Consider the following 16,614-nt stretch of genomic DNA (forward strand, 5'->3'; position numbering starts at 1 on the left):
AGAATGTTAAACGGGGTGTTAGTGATGTGATATCTTCTGAGTTCTGATAGTAGCCATTGCTATAGGGTGTTTGTTAAGTAGCACTCTTTAGTAACAGCCCTTTAGTAGACAGAAAATACATTACAATACATTAGAGAACCTCCAAAGATAATGTATCAGCTTAAACTTTGCAGTGTTCTTGTTCCAATTTAGTCTGATCGTTTTGTTTCATCACTTCAAATTTGACTTATCCTTTATCCTGATTAGATCAAATTGGTATTGGTATTGGTACCCAGTTACTCAACATTCTATAGCAGGGGTCTTCAACGCTTTTCAGCCGAAGGACCCCTTAGCTGAGAGAGAGATGAAGCAGGGACCCCCACTACCTATTGTATAAAACTGTGTTTCAGATTACACTTTTTCAAAGATAGTTGGATTCATGCTAATGTGTATTTTCAGATAGTTACCTTTTAAACCATCAATATTTAGTCAACTTGACCGTTGGCTCTGTACTTGGTCTGCTCTTTTTCCCCTCTACACCAACTCTCACAGCGTCCGGGACCCCTGAAGACCCCTGTTCCATAGCAACGGTTACGATCAGAATATAGAGTTATTCAACGGGTATTTAACAGTGGCTAAGGGGGAGTTAGAGGGGCGCCCTCTGGGTTAGTGTCGAAGTGTCCTTGAGCAAGACATTGAACCCCTAACTGCTCCTGATGAGCAGGTTGCTGCCTTGCATGGTGTCCTCCGCCATCCATCACTGTGTGAATGTGTGTGTGAATGGGTGAAGGTAATGCACATTGTAAAATGCTCTGGATATAGAATTGTGTGTGTGTGTGTGTGTGTGTGTGTGTGTGTGTGTGTGTGTGTGTGTGTGTGTGTGTGTGTGTGTGTGTGTGTGTGTGTGTGTGTGTGTGTGTGTGTGTGTGTGTGTGTGTGTGTGTGTGTGTGTGTGTGTGTGTTGCCTACAAGTTTGACATAGGAGGAAACCATTAATTGCCTGCAAACCTGAATATATCCCAAAACATGAACATTTTATTGTATATTATTCACTTACAGCTTGTATCCTTTTCAAAGTGCTAAAAATAAACCATCAGAGAAATTAATGTTAATATTAGAATTAGTATTAATATGATTTTGCACACATTTGCATGTAAGCAGTGTACTGCATTTACAGAAATGCATCAAAAAGAATTACAATAAATAATCTTTGCAGTCTTTGTATAGACCAGTAGCACCACTCATAGAGGGCCAGAGTGTGCCATGGTAGTTGAGAGGGGAAGCAGACTTTCGGCGTTCCTCTGTTGCGGCTGCCATAGAGATCCCAAAGGAATGTGCCCCAGTTTGCTCTGGAAGTCTGCCGCTGTGTGTGTGTGTGTGTGTGTGTGTGTGTGTGTGTGTGTGTGTGTGTGTGTGTGTGTGTGTGTGTGTGTGTGTGTGTGTGTGTGTGTGTGTGTGTGTGTGTGTGTGTTGTGTGTGTGTGTGTGTGTGCGCGCGCGTGTGCGTGTGCATGTGTGTGTGTGTGTGTCGTTCTGTATTAAAGACAGGCTGACAAACATCAATTAGCTCCTCTACACTGACTGAAGCTAAAAGAACCACCCACGCAGAGGGAACGTCATTCATAACAATCTATCTGTCTTTCTCTTTGTATTTTATTTTGTTTGGTTCTTGCTATCTAGTGTGGCGAGTTGATCTCCATTGGCTTTGCATCAACAAATGGAGCAGTAAGAGTTTGCACAGTAAAATCCTCAGTGTTAATATGACTCTTGAGAGTGTAAAGATTAATACACTTAACACCGAGGATTTTACTGTGTGGTGGTGACTGCGTTCCAGTGCTCGATGGTAACGTTGGCTCCTGGCAAAGAGGCAAGATCTCTTTGATGTGTCGACAGCACTGAAAAGAGTGTAGCTTTTCCCATGGTCACCCTTGTGGGGCCGAGGACTGCTGGCTTGCATTGGAAGGCGAAAGACAGAGTATGTCGGCAGATGGATGGATAGTTAGAGGGAGAGAGAGAGAGAGAGAGCAAGAGAGAGAGAGAAACGGTGAAAGAGAGCTTTTACATCTAGCCATTCAGCGCTCATTCTCAATGACTCAAAATAAGTGCAAAAGTCAAACAAGCTTAAGTTTGTCAATCACCGACTTTATAAGCAACCAATTATTAAGCACTACACGGGTCAAAGCCACGGTACAGTATACAGACAATGACAACATTTACTTGAGTAAAAGTACAAAAGTATTTGGTATAAAAATGTACTCAAAGTACCAAAAGTAGAAATATTTCAAATGTATAAAAATATTTTGAAAATAGCCGATCTACAAGCTCACAATGCGTCGCGATGCGACGCATTGTGAGCTTGTAGATCGGCTATTTTCAAATGGCCAAAATGTATATAGGCTAGGGCTGAAGTGGGTAATGTAGGCTATGTGTTGTAATGATCAAAATCTACAAAGTAACTAGTAACTAGTTTTCAAATAATTGTAGTGGAGTAAATGCACAATATTTGCCTCTGAGATGTAGTGGAGTAGAAGTAAAACTACTGAACACTGGAAATACTCCAATAAAGTAAAAATACCTCAACATTTTACTTAAGTACAGTACTTGAGTACATGTACTGTACTTAGTTACTTTACACCACTGAATGACAGTACTGTAGACTGTCTAATATCTGTGTATAAGAAAGATATTCTAGGTAAAGACGCAAGCCAGTCCGAGAATGTTTTTTCTTGTGTGTGTTGCGTTTGATTTGTGTGTGTGTGTGTGTGCGTGCGTGCGTGCGTGTCTTAATGCAGAGAAAGTGTGTGTCTGCAGCAGCATGGCTAGAAGGGCACGCCGCCTTTAACAACCTTGCATTGTTTTCCGCACCATTTCATAAGCAGATCAGATGACTGGCCTCCCCTGGAGAGAGTCGTGTGATTCCCTCTCTTAATCTCTGAAACATCTCCCCGTCTGAACATGCTTCAGCTCCCAGCCATGCCTCCCCTCTCTGCCCGCTGTTTTGCTTGGCATTCTCCCCCCCCCCCCACACACACACACACACACACACCAGATAGGTAGAAGATAGGAGGAGGGAGGGGAAGGGAGATTTTAAAACACATGGGCCTTTTCAACTTAGTTTTCATCAAGGTCTATCAGTGAGTCGGTCAACAACACTGTAACTGATTGGCTAATTGGCTAAAAAAACACGCTGATGAAGTGAGTCCTGAATATACGTATGACTACCGGTTGATACAAACGTGACTCCAAGCAGACCCCAAAAAAGTGCAGATCTACAAGCTCATAGCGCGACACTCGGTGCCGCTCTATGAGCTTGTAGATCTGCAATTTTTTGAATAGCCCAAAGAAATCTTGAAATGACACAGACGCGTTCCTGCCGGTCCTAATGGGTTAAAATACTGTATGTTCTCATGGTTGTCTGTCTTATGGGACAGATCGCCATTTTGGAAATAGTTCTTAAAGGCTATACAGTTTGCCAGGTTCTTCTTTTATTGAATTTTGCTTTTTATTTATTTAACCATTTCATCTCAAATCACTAGAGATCTTTTCTCACTTTCAAGCTGCCACACTCAATCAGGTTAGGGTGTCAGCCCTTCTGTCGGGCTTTGTTGCCGGCGAACAAAGAGATCACTCCAGAGATGGTGCCTGTGCTGTGCCTGCATAGAGCGGAGGGAGGGAGGGGGAGAAAGAAGTTAGCTCGGTTGCCCTGCCCTGCTGTGTGTGCGTACGTGGCAACAGCCCCTGATTCCTGCCATGTGGTGCCACATGGGCAGAGGCTGAAGCCAACACTGGGGCTTATAGCGGAGATGGATTCTCCATGGGCCCCTCCATTACTTCATCCTCTGGATTCATAAAGTCAAAGAATCCCATCCAGTCTGAACCCAAGCACCCTGCTGTAGAGATAGACGGTTAAATGCTGTAAGCTCGTAGACAATACGATGGAACAATTACTCAAATTACGAGGTACACGTACATACATGATTAACTCTTTAAATGCCAGAGTAATAGTGTAATAGTGGGACGCTACTGCCAGCGAAAGCGAGCGATTTTTACTGACCTTTGAAAAAGCATGCAATATCTTCCGTGAACACCGTCCTCGCGGCGATCGCCTCATTACACGCACGGGGGTCTGGTAGTATAGGAAAAAAATATATAATCCGGTCGTGGTAATCCGTTGCATAGCTGTGGCCTGTTGAATGTGGCTTGTTGTTGCCGTAAAGAGGCAGAAACGGAGATAAAGCCATTTTCCCAATTCCCAACGAATTGACAGGAAGTATAAAAGCGTTTTTCTTTTTTTTTTAAATGATGTCAATTCCGGAGTCTGTCATCTGGCAGTGAAAGCATCATTCATAGGGTAGCGAACAGCGCCATCTGGTGGCAAACCACTGAAAACACAAACCGCGTCAGACTCGTCAGTAGCAGGCTGCGCCTTAGCAGAATCTGACGAGTAAAGAGTTAACTATGCATCTCTCTACCATGGCGGTTGGCCCCCTGCAGCCCTCATACAGGGACCAGGTTTTACAAACATTTTTGAAAATAGCCGATCTACAAGCTCACAAAAATGTTACAAACATTTTTGAAAATAGCCGTTCTACAAGCTAGAACGGCTATTTTCAAATAGCCTATGTATAAAATAAGGCTAAAGTGGTTAATGTATGTTTTATAATGTAATAATTAATGTCTGAAAAGTAACTTGTAACTAACGTTTTCAAATAATTGTAGTGGAGTAAAAGTATAATATTTGCCTCTGAGATGTAGTGGGGTAGAAGTAAAAGTATTGGAAAATGGAAATACTCAAATAAAGTACAAATACCTCAAAAGTGTGCACAAGTACAGTACTTAAGTAAATGTACTGTACTTAGTTACTTTACACCGCTGGCTGCAGTGCCAACCTATCTCCTCTGCCGTGCTGCCTTGGCTTCTGGCCCTCATTATCTCCACAGGAAGACAAGGTCATGAGCTTGAAACTTTGGGCAGCAAAGGCTTCTTTCTTCTGCCCCCCCCCCTTAGTCTCTCAACATCTATACCTCCACTTTCTCGTTACCCCCCCCCCCCCCCCCCCCCCAACCTCTACTGTTCCGCTGCCCTGCCCTCTCTCCCTGTCCCGCCAGAGAGCAGAGCCTTATATGGCAGAGCTGTGGGTTCATAACAACAGCTGCGGCGGTCGGTCGACCAACCCTTTAAGCTAGTTAGTTCACCTCCGGCCAGGCCTGGCCTGGCCCAGGGTTCAATGTCAGGCTCAGATGTGTTTGGCTGGAAGGACTGAATTCCTCATGTTCTACCCCGACTCTATACGGTATACCGTCACGCAATCACATCTCTTCCCCCTCCCTCCCTCCCTCCGTCCTTTTTTCCTCCCCCTTGCCAGCCTGCTTACCCCAGATCTAACAACCACACACACACACACACACATGTTTGTATTACTATACTTGTGAGGACATCAACACTTTAGGACAGCCGTGTTATGAATGCCATTTAAATAATAATAATAATTGCCATTTTTAACCGTAAGCCTAAAGCCGAAAAACAGCAGATCTACAAGCCCACAACGCGTCGCGCTGCGACGCGTTGTGGGCTTATAGATCGGCTATTTTTCGGTGCATGACACTGGCGCGCAACTAAGTATAAATCACGTTGAGCTCTAATTCCAATCCCTAAAGCTAACCTCTAAGACACCTAAATGTCTAATCCTAACCTGAATGTTTTTCTAATTGTAAACGTATCCCTAAAAAAATGTTTTTTTTAACTATAAAACAACCATATGTCTTGTGAGGACCAGGAAAACGGTCCTCACCATGTATATTTCTTCAAATTCTACTATACTTGATCCTCGTTAGTATAGTAATACAAACACACACACACACGCACACGCACACGCACTCTTCAGAAGCCTTGTGCCCACATTCCGGCATGACTGCATGCCCAGGCAGTGAAATGGGACACGGGCGAAGAGAGAAGCGCCCCTGTTTGAAGCTGACCTTCACTTTAATGATATATGAGCCCCCCGCTGCTGCCCACCATCCTCCTGGCTGGGGAATGCGGTGGCGGTAGCAGTGTGGGTGAACACAGTGGGGGGGGACGATGGGAGGGGGCAGCTGCATGTAGAGAGAGCCGATACAATGAATGATGTCATTCCCCACTGGGTCCTTTTTTTTTATACTTAGAGTGGTATTATACAATGATATGATCTGCTGGAATGCAACATGTTCCCGCGTTCCTGTTTGGTGGTCATCAAGGTCAATGGGCCTCCACCATTTTGACCAACGTGGGACTGTGAGAGGACAGGAGGAAAAACTAGATGTAATAATATATATAATAATATACTGTAGCACAGTGGTTCTCAAACTTTTTCATGTCAAGGACCCCCGAAAATGATATGTATTTGGCTGCGGACCCCCTCCCCCATCTCAGAAATATTTTGTACCAGGGAATTTTTCAAAAATAGCAGATCTACAAGCTCATAGCGCGGCACTCGGTGCCGCGCTATGAGCTTGTATATATGCTATTTTTGATTAGCCAAAGTATAAAATATAATGATTGTGTCGCCATATTAACTCATTTTGCTGGGGACCCCCTGGTACGCCCTCCCCCAAGGACCCCTGGGGGTCCCCGGACCCCACTTTGAGAACCACTGCTGTGGCATATAGTGTCCACACTCGACACATTGTTAGAGGGATGAAAATTAAATGATCTGCTGAATTCCAGTGTGGAGACTTGTGCGAGGGAAGACTTTCAATGAGATGATTTTTTGTGTGTGTAGAAACATATAGCGGATTCATTCCATTAATTTCCTGTTCCTGTGGAAACCAATAGCTTTTTGTACTGCGTTGTGTGTGTGTGAGCGATTTGTTTCTTTAAGGCAAACCATTACTAATAATAAAGATGATGCATAGTCTCCAGTCCAAATCTCATAGTATGGAAACTCATACACTATTTTATACTTACGTATTACATGGTGTATGGCTTCTAAAATCCTTTTTGGTGTATGCCAAAACTATAATTTTGCATGATTGAAAACCGGCACTTTATTTTACTTTCTCAACAACGTCACAGAATACAGACTTTAAATTTGGTAAAAGAGGCCAAACTCCTGACAAAAGCAGGTTTAGCATTAGATCAGTCACACAGTAATAGGAAGCTGTGCTTTTTAAGTGCACTTCCCATTGTAGGGAGCGAAGGAGGCATGGGTATTCATCTCATTCTGTGCCCTGTATACTTCTGGATAATCCTCGGGCGTACTCTCTCACACACACACACACACACACACACACACACACACACACACACACACACACACACACACACACACACACACACACACACACACACACACACACACACACACACACACACACACACACACACACACACACACACACACACACACACACACACACACACACACACACACACACACACACGGCTGGAATAAGTGCATGCCTTTGCACACACTGGCCTCTCAATCAACAGGGACACTTGCTGAGTCTGCTCCAGGGAGAAGGGGGAGACAAAAAAACAACTCTGCAATAAACTCGCAATAATACAACAGTGGGTGTCCCCCGGGCCTTTATCATTCAAATCACGGGCCATTCTGGACCGTGCAGCGGAAGGCCACTCATTCATGCCACAGAGAGTCAGGGAGATTATTGCCAGTGTAAAATAGACTCTCCAAAGAGTCGAGCTATTGTTTCCCCCTTTTTCCGATCCCGCGAGCCAAGATCATTCTCTAACCCATTGAGACCGGGAACGCTTCTGCGTCATTTTAAGATTTTTGTTGGGCTATTCAAAAAAAAATAGCAGATCTACAAGATCGTAGCGCTTGTAGATCTGCTATTTTTTTGAAAAATCGTGAAAATCTTTGAGTATATATTTCTTAAAGCGAACATTTGTAACTCAAATCTTTGCTTCTGGGGGGTCCCTGGAACAACATATTTTGAGATGGGGGTCCGCGGCCAAATACATATCATTTTGGTTGGGTCCTTGACATGAAAAAAGTTTGAGAAGCACTGATTATAGCAACGTAAGTTTTTTCAAAAAGGATTCAGAAGACATTTGTAGAATCCCCCCAGGAGCAAAGATTTGAGTTAAAAATGTTCGCTTTAAAAAAAATATATATATATATTCAAAGATTTTCACACATTTTCAAGATTTTTCAAAAAATTGCAGATCCACAAGCTCATAGCGCGGCACTCGGTGCCGCGCTATGAGCTTGTAGATCTGCAATTTTTTGGAATAGCCAAAGAAAATCTAAAAACGACAAGACACGCGCTCCGGATTCAATGGGTTAATCCAAAACCCCTGGCAGCCCCCCCCCCCCCCCCCCCCCCCCCCGCTTTTCATCAAGCTGCACCCACATCACACCCACCCCACCCCACCCCCCAAACCATCACAGAACCCCACCTCTTAACCCACCCTCCCCGGGGGTATTTTTTTGGTCTCTTGTTTTAATCCCCCTGTGCAGGAATGTGGCTTCGGTTACGGAGAGGATGCCCGGTGCGCGGCCTGCCGGAGCAGCCGCTTCAAAGAGGACCGGAGCCTGCAGAAGTGCAAGCCCTGCCTGGACTGCGGCGCCATCAACCGCTTCCAGAAGGCCAACTGCTCCACCACCAGCAACGCCGTGTGTGCGACTGCCTGCCCGGGTGAGAGAGGAGAGAGAGGACAAAGTGATCACTTATATATATATATTTTAAGCCATTAAGACCTGAGGCCACTTCTAAAACAAATCTAAATCCTAATAGTTTTTCGAAAAAAAAAACATAAAAAATAATTTTCACGATTTTTCAAAAATAGCAGATCTACAAGCTCATAGCGCGGCACTCGGTGCCGCGCTATGAGCTTTGTAGATCTGGCTATTTTTGAATAGCCCAAAGACATCTAAAGTGACACAGATGCGTTCCAGGTATCAATGGGATATATACCACAAACACAATGTTATTATAACCACTAATTCCCCAATTATGCTTTTGGTCAGTGTGGAAAAAAAGTGCTGATTATTATTTTTTTTTACTTGAGTAAAAGTATCGATACTGCAATGTAGAATGTAGGGGCCTGAAGTGGGTAATGTATGTTTTGTAATTAATAATAATCAAAATCTACAAAGTAACTAGTAACTACAGTTTTCAAGTAATTGTAGTGGAGTAAAAGTACAATATTTGCCTCTCAGATGTAGTGGAGTAGAAGTAAAAGTATTGGAAATACTCAAGTAAAAGTACAAATACCTCAAATTGTTACTTAAGTACAGTACTTGAGTAAATGTGCTTAGTTACTTTACACCACTGTGCTTGGTAAAACAGACCTGAGTTACACTGTTGTGCACCTTTCCCTATTTTTTCCCTCTCCACCAAATCTCTTTGCCAAAAATAGCCGATCTACAAGCTCAGAACGCGTCGCGTTGTGGCACGTCGTATAATAGCAAATTATAGGAATAGCAAAAATAGCCCAGCTTGCAGATCGGCTTATTTTTTAAAAAGGGGGTTTAAAGCAGAATGCCACTCATGTATATTAATGATATAGTTTAATGTTGAAAATAATTAAATATTACACTCTCAGACTTAACCGCTTAAAGGGGTATACCACCCTTTTAAGTGGTTAAGTCTGAGACTGTAAAGTTTGTATTTAATATGGAGGAATAGAACAGAATCTCCCAGAATAGAAATGTAATTTGTATTAAAACATTTGAATAGTTAAGAGAGATTTGCTTCTGCTGTTTACACACCAGCTTTTAACTTCACAGTACTGCAACTGTGCACATGTACTTACACAATGGTAATAGTCATGTAAAACTATTCACACTTGAAAGACTCAAGTATGCACAACGATCGTATTGGCTCATGAAATGTCACTATGTGCTTCTTTAACAGATATTACAGGAAGACAAAGCTGAGTGGTTTCCAAGACATGGAGTGTATACCGTTGTGGGGACCCTCCACCTCCCTATGAACCGCACTGTGAGCACGTTTTCCTTCTCCTACCCATTGACCAACACTAGTGAGACAGCCAGTAAAGGTTGTCGTGAATACGAGAATAAATGATTATACGCCATTACGGTCAAACAGTCGTAACTACTTTTCTGTTAAAGGTCAAATGTTATTACTAGGATTTAGGTTTCATATTTTAACCCATTAAGACCTGGAACTGTCATTTTTAGATTTGAGCTAAAAAGCATTATTTTACACTTTGGGCTATTCAAAAATAGCAGATATACAAGCTCATAGCGCGGCACCGAGTGCCGCGCTATGAGCTTGTAGATCTGCTATTTTGATTTTTTTTGAAAATGTGTGCAAATCTTTGAATATATATATTTTTTAAGTGAACATTTTTAACTCAAATCTTTGCTTCTGGGGGGTCCCTGGAACAAAATATTTTGATGGGGGTCCGCGGCCAAATACATATAATTTTGGGGGTCCTTGACATGAAAAAGATTGAGCACCACTGATATAGAAACATACTTTTTTCAGAAAACTGTTGAGATTTAGGAGACATGTAGAATCGGCTTCAGGTCCCAATGGGTTAAACAAATGAACTTCACACACAGATCTATGATACAGTGTGCCATATGACAAACAATGTACTAACTTGCACCAACCATGCACGTGCACACATAGACATGAAAGGGGGCTTGAGGGGGGGGGGGGGGGGTGGTAGATAAGACTCTCGTAGAGATAAAGGATTTCAAAATCGATAAAATACATCTACGAGAGTCTTTATCTAAGGCTACTTAAATACTTAATAATTGAAACCGCTCATTTGACTTTGTTAACCAGTAATTTAAGGCTATACTGGATTGTTAGGGCAGGCTGGGTGGTTGCTGTGGCTGTTCTGGCAAAGATTGTTTTTTTTTGTCAATGTGATCAGGGCAAGAAGGTTGTGTTCCACTGTTGAGTAGAGTAATATGCTGAATTGCTCATATAGATCATCAGTGACATTAACTTTTGAGTGAATATTGTTCATGTTTGTGGAGTTATTTTTTCAGTATAACCCTCGATTCATAGAGTTAATTTAAAATGAGATATTCCTCTAAATCTGGGTAGAAATGTAAAAAAAAAGACATCATCCGGCCGGCGCCAGCAATAGGCTCTATTCACAGCAGCCATACTATGAAGACATTCACAGGTGTTACCAATGATACTAATGAAGGCTCTGTTCCATTATGGTCAAACAGAGTCGGGGTGCTAATATTGTGCATGTTGGCCCACTGGAAACACCAGTGGGTCTACAGTTGGGGTCCATGGGCTTCCAAATGGCCCCTTACAGGTGTGTAATTCTGAGAGTGTACAAATGGAACCAAATGGACCCGTAAGGGTCCATTTGGTTCCATTTGTACACTCTCAGAGTTATGCGGGTCGTGGAAACCACTGTGCTAGACTAAATGGAACAGAGCCTTCATTAGTATCATTGGTAACACCTGTGAATGTCTTCATAATATGGCTGCTGTGAATAGAGCCTATAGGTGCCCTTTTGAAATTCCAGCCCCTGCCTCTCCAAATCCCTCTGCACGACTCTGGTACCAACGACCCCCAACATGTTGTTTTGATGGGGAGGAGGAGGTGAACTTTGAAATCATTCTTTTATGTTTCATTGCACATGTGGTTAAACCGCTCTTTGGCTTTGTGGTCCTCGACCTCACCTGTGATGGGAATAAAGGCACATGCACTGCACACAATGGCCTGAAAGCAAACAACCTGGCACAGTATAATGAACTCCCAAGTCCAAACGCAGCCACAACCAAAGTTCCATGCTAAACCAGTCAGCCAGTATTAATGCCACAACAAAGCACATACCTCCATATAAAACATGCCAGCACAAGGCCCTTGGATTAATCAGAACCATAGCCTTCACCTAATGGGTGGAGAAAAAACTTCAGTTCATTCACAAAGTCTTATTGAGCGAGCCAACTGTGCGTTATGTCCAAAGAAATGCTTGGTTTTTATAAGCAGAACAGTTAAAAGTAGAAATGGATACGGCTAGCATAATAGCGCGCCTTGCCAAGGCCTGGGTCCATGTTGCCAGCTATCATCACTCCATTCTGGCTGAACGAGGGAATTTCCTTCATTAAATTGTTCCATTGATGTCTCAAGGACATGATATTTTAAACAGCGCCACAAAAAAATATTGTTGCATTGTTATAGGTTTTAACGAGAGAGTGGAAACTTCAACGCCAATTGAATAACCTACTAATGTGTTGAATGTTGGTTTTAAGGCATTACATCATTAGTGAGACATCTGAACCACCGTTTGAGTAATTGAACGATCCTTCCAAAAAAATGATTGTGCTGTCTTAACCTTACTGTACAGTTACAGTAACTGCACTGTTAAAGTAAGCAACCATCTCAAGTACAATTTACCACCGTCCTTTTAATGAGACCTATTAAGCTCAGAGGTGGGGGGTTACATTGTTACAGTATGTTCACAAAGCAGGGATTGAATTCCAGTAGGCCACACATCCAATTACCTTCCTCCTTTTTTTTCCGCCCATTACAAGCACTTAAGTATAACCTCATGATTCTGAGACTCCAGTATAAAGCGAACGGGTCCCAGTGAACTTATACCTTGGGTAATTGAGTGTGACTTCCTGATGACTGTGGAGGAGAACAGCTGTTTCTGCTTTGGCAGCGCTGTGTGTCTGAGAGCCAGTAGAGCCACCGTGGCTGCAGGTTCCAGCAGCCATCTGCTAGACCAGTGGTTTTCAACCTTTTTCATGCCAAGGACCCCTAAATTGATATACATTTGGCCGCGGACCACCATTTGAAAACGTTTTGTGCCAGGGACCCCCAGAAGCAAAGATATCAGTTAATTTTTGCTTTAAAAAAATATCAATATTCAAAGATTTGCACACTTTTTCAAGGTTTTTCAAAAATAGCAGATCTATAAGCTCATAGCGCGGGAGCTTGTATATCTGCTATTTTTGAATAGCCAAAACTAAGTGGTTAAAATGATTGTGACGCTGTGTTAACTACTTTTGCTGGGGACCCCCTGGTACCCCCGCTAGGACCACTGGTGGTCCCCGGACCACTGGTTGAAAACCACTGTGCTAGACCAATGAAGACGGCTCCGAGATGAGGGCTGTCTCGATAATGACATTTTACTTGGCGATTAATTGTCATACAAATATTGAATAATAATAATATGATAAACAATTTAAAGTTATTGGCTTAGGAATGAGACAAAAAACAAAAAAAAATAATTCAAGTCTCCATGGGGTGACTAATCGATAGAAAAAAAATATTTTTGGGGGGTGAACTATCCCTTTAACAGTGTTTTTTTTTGGCATTGAACCGGGGGCCGCGGCGCGGTCCTAGCCTAGAAACCAGACGAATCTGCCCAGTGCTCTGGCCCCGCTCGGTTGTGATTGGATTCCGCTGTCCCCTATAAGTTGTGGGGCACCAATCAGGGCCCAGTATGCAAATACAGGGTTTATCACCAGAGGCATATTTTTTTTTTAAATCAGCCCCTTGGAAATACAGGTTCCAAACAGAGATTCCAGACTAATATCTCCACAGTGATATTAGTGTAGTTTTAACATAGGATTGTGACAGATATTGAACAAGCCGTTGCTCATATCCTTCCCATAGTGAACCTTGATTGGGTCAGGAGGACCGGGTCTGTGAACGCAGGCGACCATTACACGGTCGTTTTAGCAGCTTAACCCTTCTGCCCTGCTGTCTCTTTTTCACCGTCTAGCTTTGGTTAACCCATTCACTCCGGGACCGCATCTGTGTCACTTTAGACTTTTTTGGGCTATTCAAAAACAGCAGATCAACAAGCTCATAGCGCGGCACCGAGTGCTGCGCTATGAGCTTGTAGATCTGCTATTTTTTTTTTTATCGTGCTTTTTTTTGCAAATCTTTGAATATATATATTTTTTTAAGCGAACATTTTTAACTCAAATCAACTCTGGTGGTCTTCTTCTGGGGCGGGGGGGGGGCCCTGGAACAACATTTTGAGATGGGGGTCCGTGGCCAAATACATATCAGGGGGTCCTTGACATGAAAAAGTTTGAGAACCACTGATTATAGCAACGTAAAAATATATATATATATTCAAAGATTTGCACACATTTTCACGTTTTTTTCCCTCAAAAATAGCAGATCTACAAGCTCGTAGCGCGGCACTCGGTGCCGTGCTACGAGCTTGTAGATCCGCTATTTTTGAATAGCCAAAGACATCTAAAAATGACACAGAGATGCGTTCCCGGTCTTAATGGGTTAATAGATTTTTTTTCTTTTTACATAACTGTGTGTGTGCAACGAGCACAGCCGCCAGGACACACACAAGCTCCTTCCATCTACCCGTCCGTCTGTCCGTCTGTCTGACTTCTCGTTTTGATACCAGGGGGGGACGGGGGGGGGACTTTGTTAACAAAATGGGCCCCATTGTATCCCAGCACATAGCTGGTAGTTAGATCCCACAGACAGACTGAGAGTCTCAGTGTGGAGCGCTTCCAAAATGTTTGAACGTCTCGCTCCCCCTCCTCCCCTCCAGTGTTATCTTGCCGAGGGGTGGTGAAAACTTAAAGGGCAGATCATTCTAATAAGGGCCACACTGGGGCCCCCAGGCCATGGTGCAGCTGTGCAGGGGAGGCCAGCCCAGCCACTGTCGGTGGAAGGCGACTGTAAATCTTCATACCCCCCTACCCCCCTCCCCTCCCCTCTGGCTTCCACACCCTCCCTCCCTCTCCCTCTGTTCCCCCCCCCCCCCCCCAGCCAGTTTATGGACTCTCTGGTAGAAATGAGACTGTGTTTTATGGATTCCCTCAGACTCTTTAATGCGTTTCATCTGCTGGAGTTCTTCACTGTCACGGCAGATCCCCAAAAAGATGGCTCTGGATTGGATAGAGCACACACGCACAACACATGCACAACACGCGCGCACGCACGCACGCACACACACACACACACACACACACACACACACACACACGTTTGTATTACTATACTTGTGAGGACATCAACGCTTTAGGACAGCCATTTTATGAATGCCATTTAAAAAATATATATATTTTGCCATTTTTAACCATAAGCCTAAAGCCGAAAAACAGCAGATCTATAAGCTCACAACGCGTCGCGCTGCGACGCGTTGTGAGCTTATAGATCGGCTATTTTTCGGTGCTTGACACTGGCGTGCAACGAAGTATAAATCATGTTTAACTCTTTGTTTTTTAACTATAAAACAACCATTTGTCTTGTGAGGACCAGGAAAACGGTCCTCACAATGTATATTTCTTCAAATTCTACTATACTTGGTCCTCGCAAGTATAGTAATACAAACACACACACACACACACACACACACACACACACACACACACACACACACACACACACACACACACGTGCATGAATACCCTTTATTATTACCAAACAGATAATAATACACCAGATACACCAGTTTTCAGCTGGGAGTTTCATCTGTTGGTGTGGTAATATATTGAATACAATAGTCGTTGTTTCCAGCTGGTTTCTGACTAACCAAGAAGACACTTAGATTCTGTTTACTTTGGTGGCCAGCCACACAAATATTATTCATCTTCCACGGTTTGAGGCAGGAGTTTGAAAACGAAAATACGTTCTTGTTTTGAAGGACTGATGCATTATGTTGCATATGTTTTTGCAGGCAAACTCCAGGCTCTTGAAATATACCAGTGTACCACACAGACCTTTTATATTTTGACATGCTACTGTAGGCTATAGGGCTAACTTATGATCCATCAAACCTCTGACCCCAGTGATAACCCTGAGGTTCTGACATTACTTAACTTAATCCCAGCCTCTCATCTGTTTACCGAGTTGACTACCTAGTTCAAAGGCTCATTCATGGCCTCTACTCTAACAACCGCAGAACTTAGCAACTTATCTTTAAGTGAGTGAAGTGCCTATGAGCAGTGGTGTAAAGTAACTAAGTACATTTACTCAAGTACTGTAATTAAGTACAATTTTGAGGTACTTTTACTTTACTGGAGTATTTCAAATTGTCTATACTTTTACTTCTACCCCACTACATCTCGGAGGCAAATATTGTACTTTTACTCCACTACAATTATTTGAAAACTTAGTTACTAGTTACTTTGCAGATAAATTATTACATTATAAAACATACATTAACGACTTTAGCCTTATTTTATACCCAGGCTATTTGAAAATAGCCGATCTACAAGCTCACAACGCGTCGCATCGCGACACGTTGTGAGCTTGTAGATCTGCTATTTTCAAACCTTTTAGTACTTTTACTTTTGGTACTTAAATACATTTTGATACCAACACTTTTGTACTTTTACTCAAGTAAATTGTTAATTCCGGACTTTTAGGTCTTGTACTTCTACATTGCAGTATCGATACCTTTACTTAAGTAAAACATTTGAGTGTACCTTTTCCACCACTGCCTCTACTCTACCAACCACAGAACTTAGCAAAGTATCTTAACAGAGTGAAGTGCCTACGAGGCAACACAAGCCAAGTATTCAGTCTTTAAAAGAAATGATGCCATCAAAACCAAAGTGGATCCCATGTCAGTGAAGACAGGCCTGGAGCGGTGATGGTCTTACCATAGTATTTCCGAATGCCTCCCCACCAACGTCTTAATTAAGTATCCAGCATGCGAACGCAAACCACATGGTCATATTTTTGTTGCCACATTTAACCCA

The 16,614-nt window shown here is 42.9% G+C and overlaps 1 protein-coding gene across 1 annotated transcript in view; it reads left to right on the forward strand.

Annotated features, from left to right (window-relative positions):
• Positions 1 to 16,614, forward strand: part of LOC311051132 (tumor necrosis factor receptor superfamily member 19-like) — a 42,335-nt gene that overhangs the window by 5,738 nt on the left and 19,983 nt on the right. The window contains 4 exon segments of the mRNA XM_084065535.1: positions 8,437 to 8,596; positions 8,599 to 8,614; positions 9,836 to 9,887; positions 9,889 to 9,922. Of these exon segments, the coding sequence (XP_083921661.1) occupies positions 8,437 to 8,596; positions 8,599 to 8,614; positions 9,836 to 9,887; positions 9,889 to 9,922 (262 nt within the window).

Source organism: Gymnoscopelus microlampas, assembly GCF_963454915.1.
Source record: "Gymnoscopelus microlampas genome assembly, chromosome: 8".
Classification (NCBI taxonomy): domain Eukaryota; kingdom Metazoa; phylum Chordata; class Actinopteri; order Myctophiformes; family Myctophidae; genus Gymnoscopelus; species Gymnoscopelus microlampas.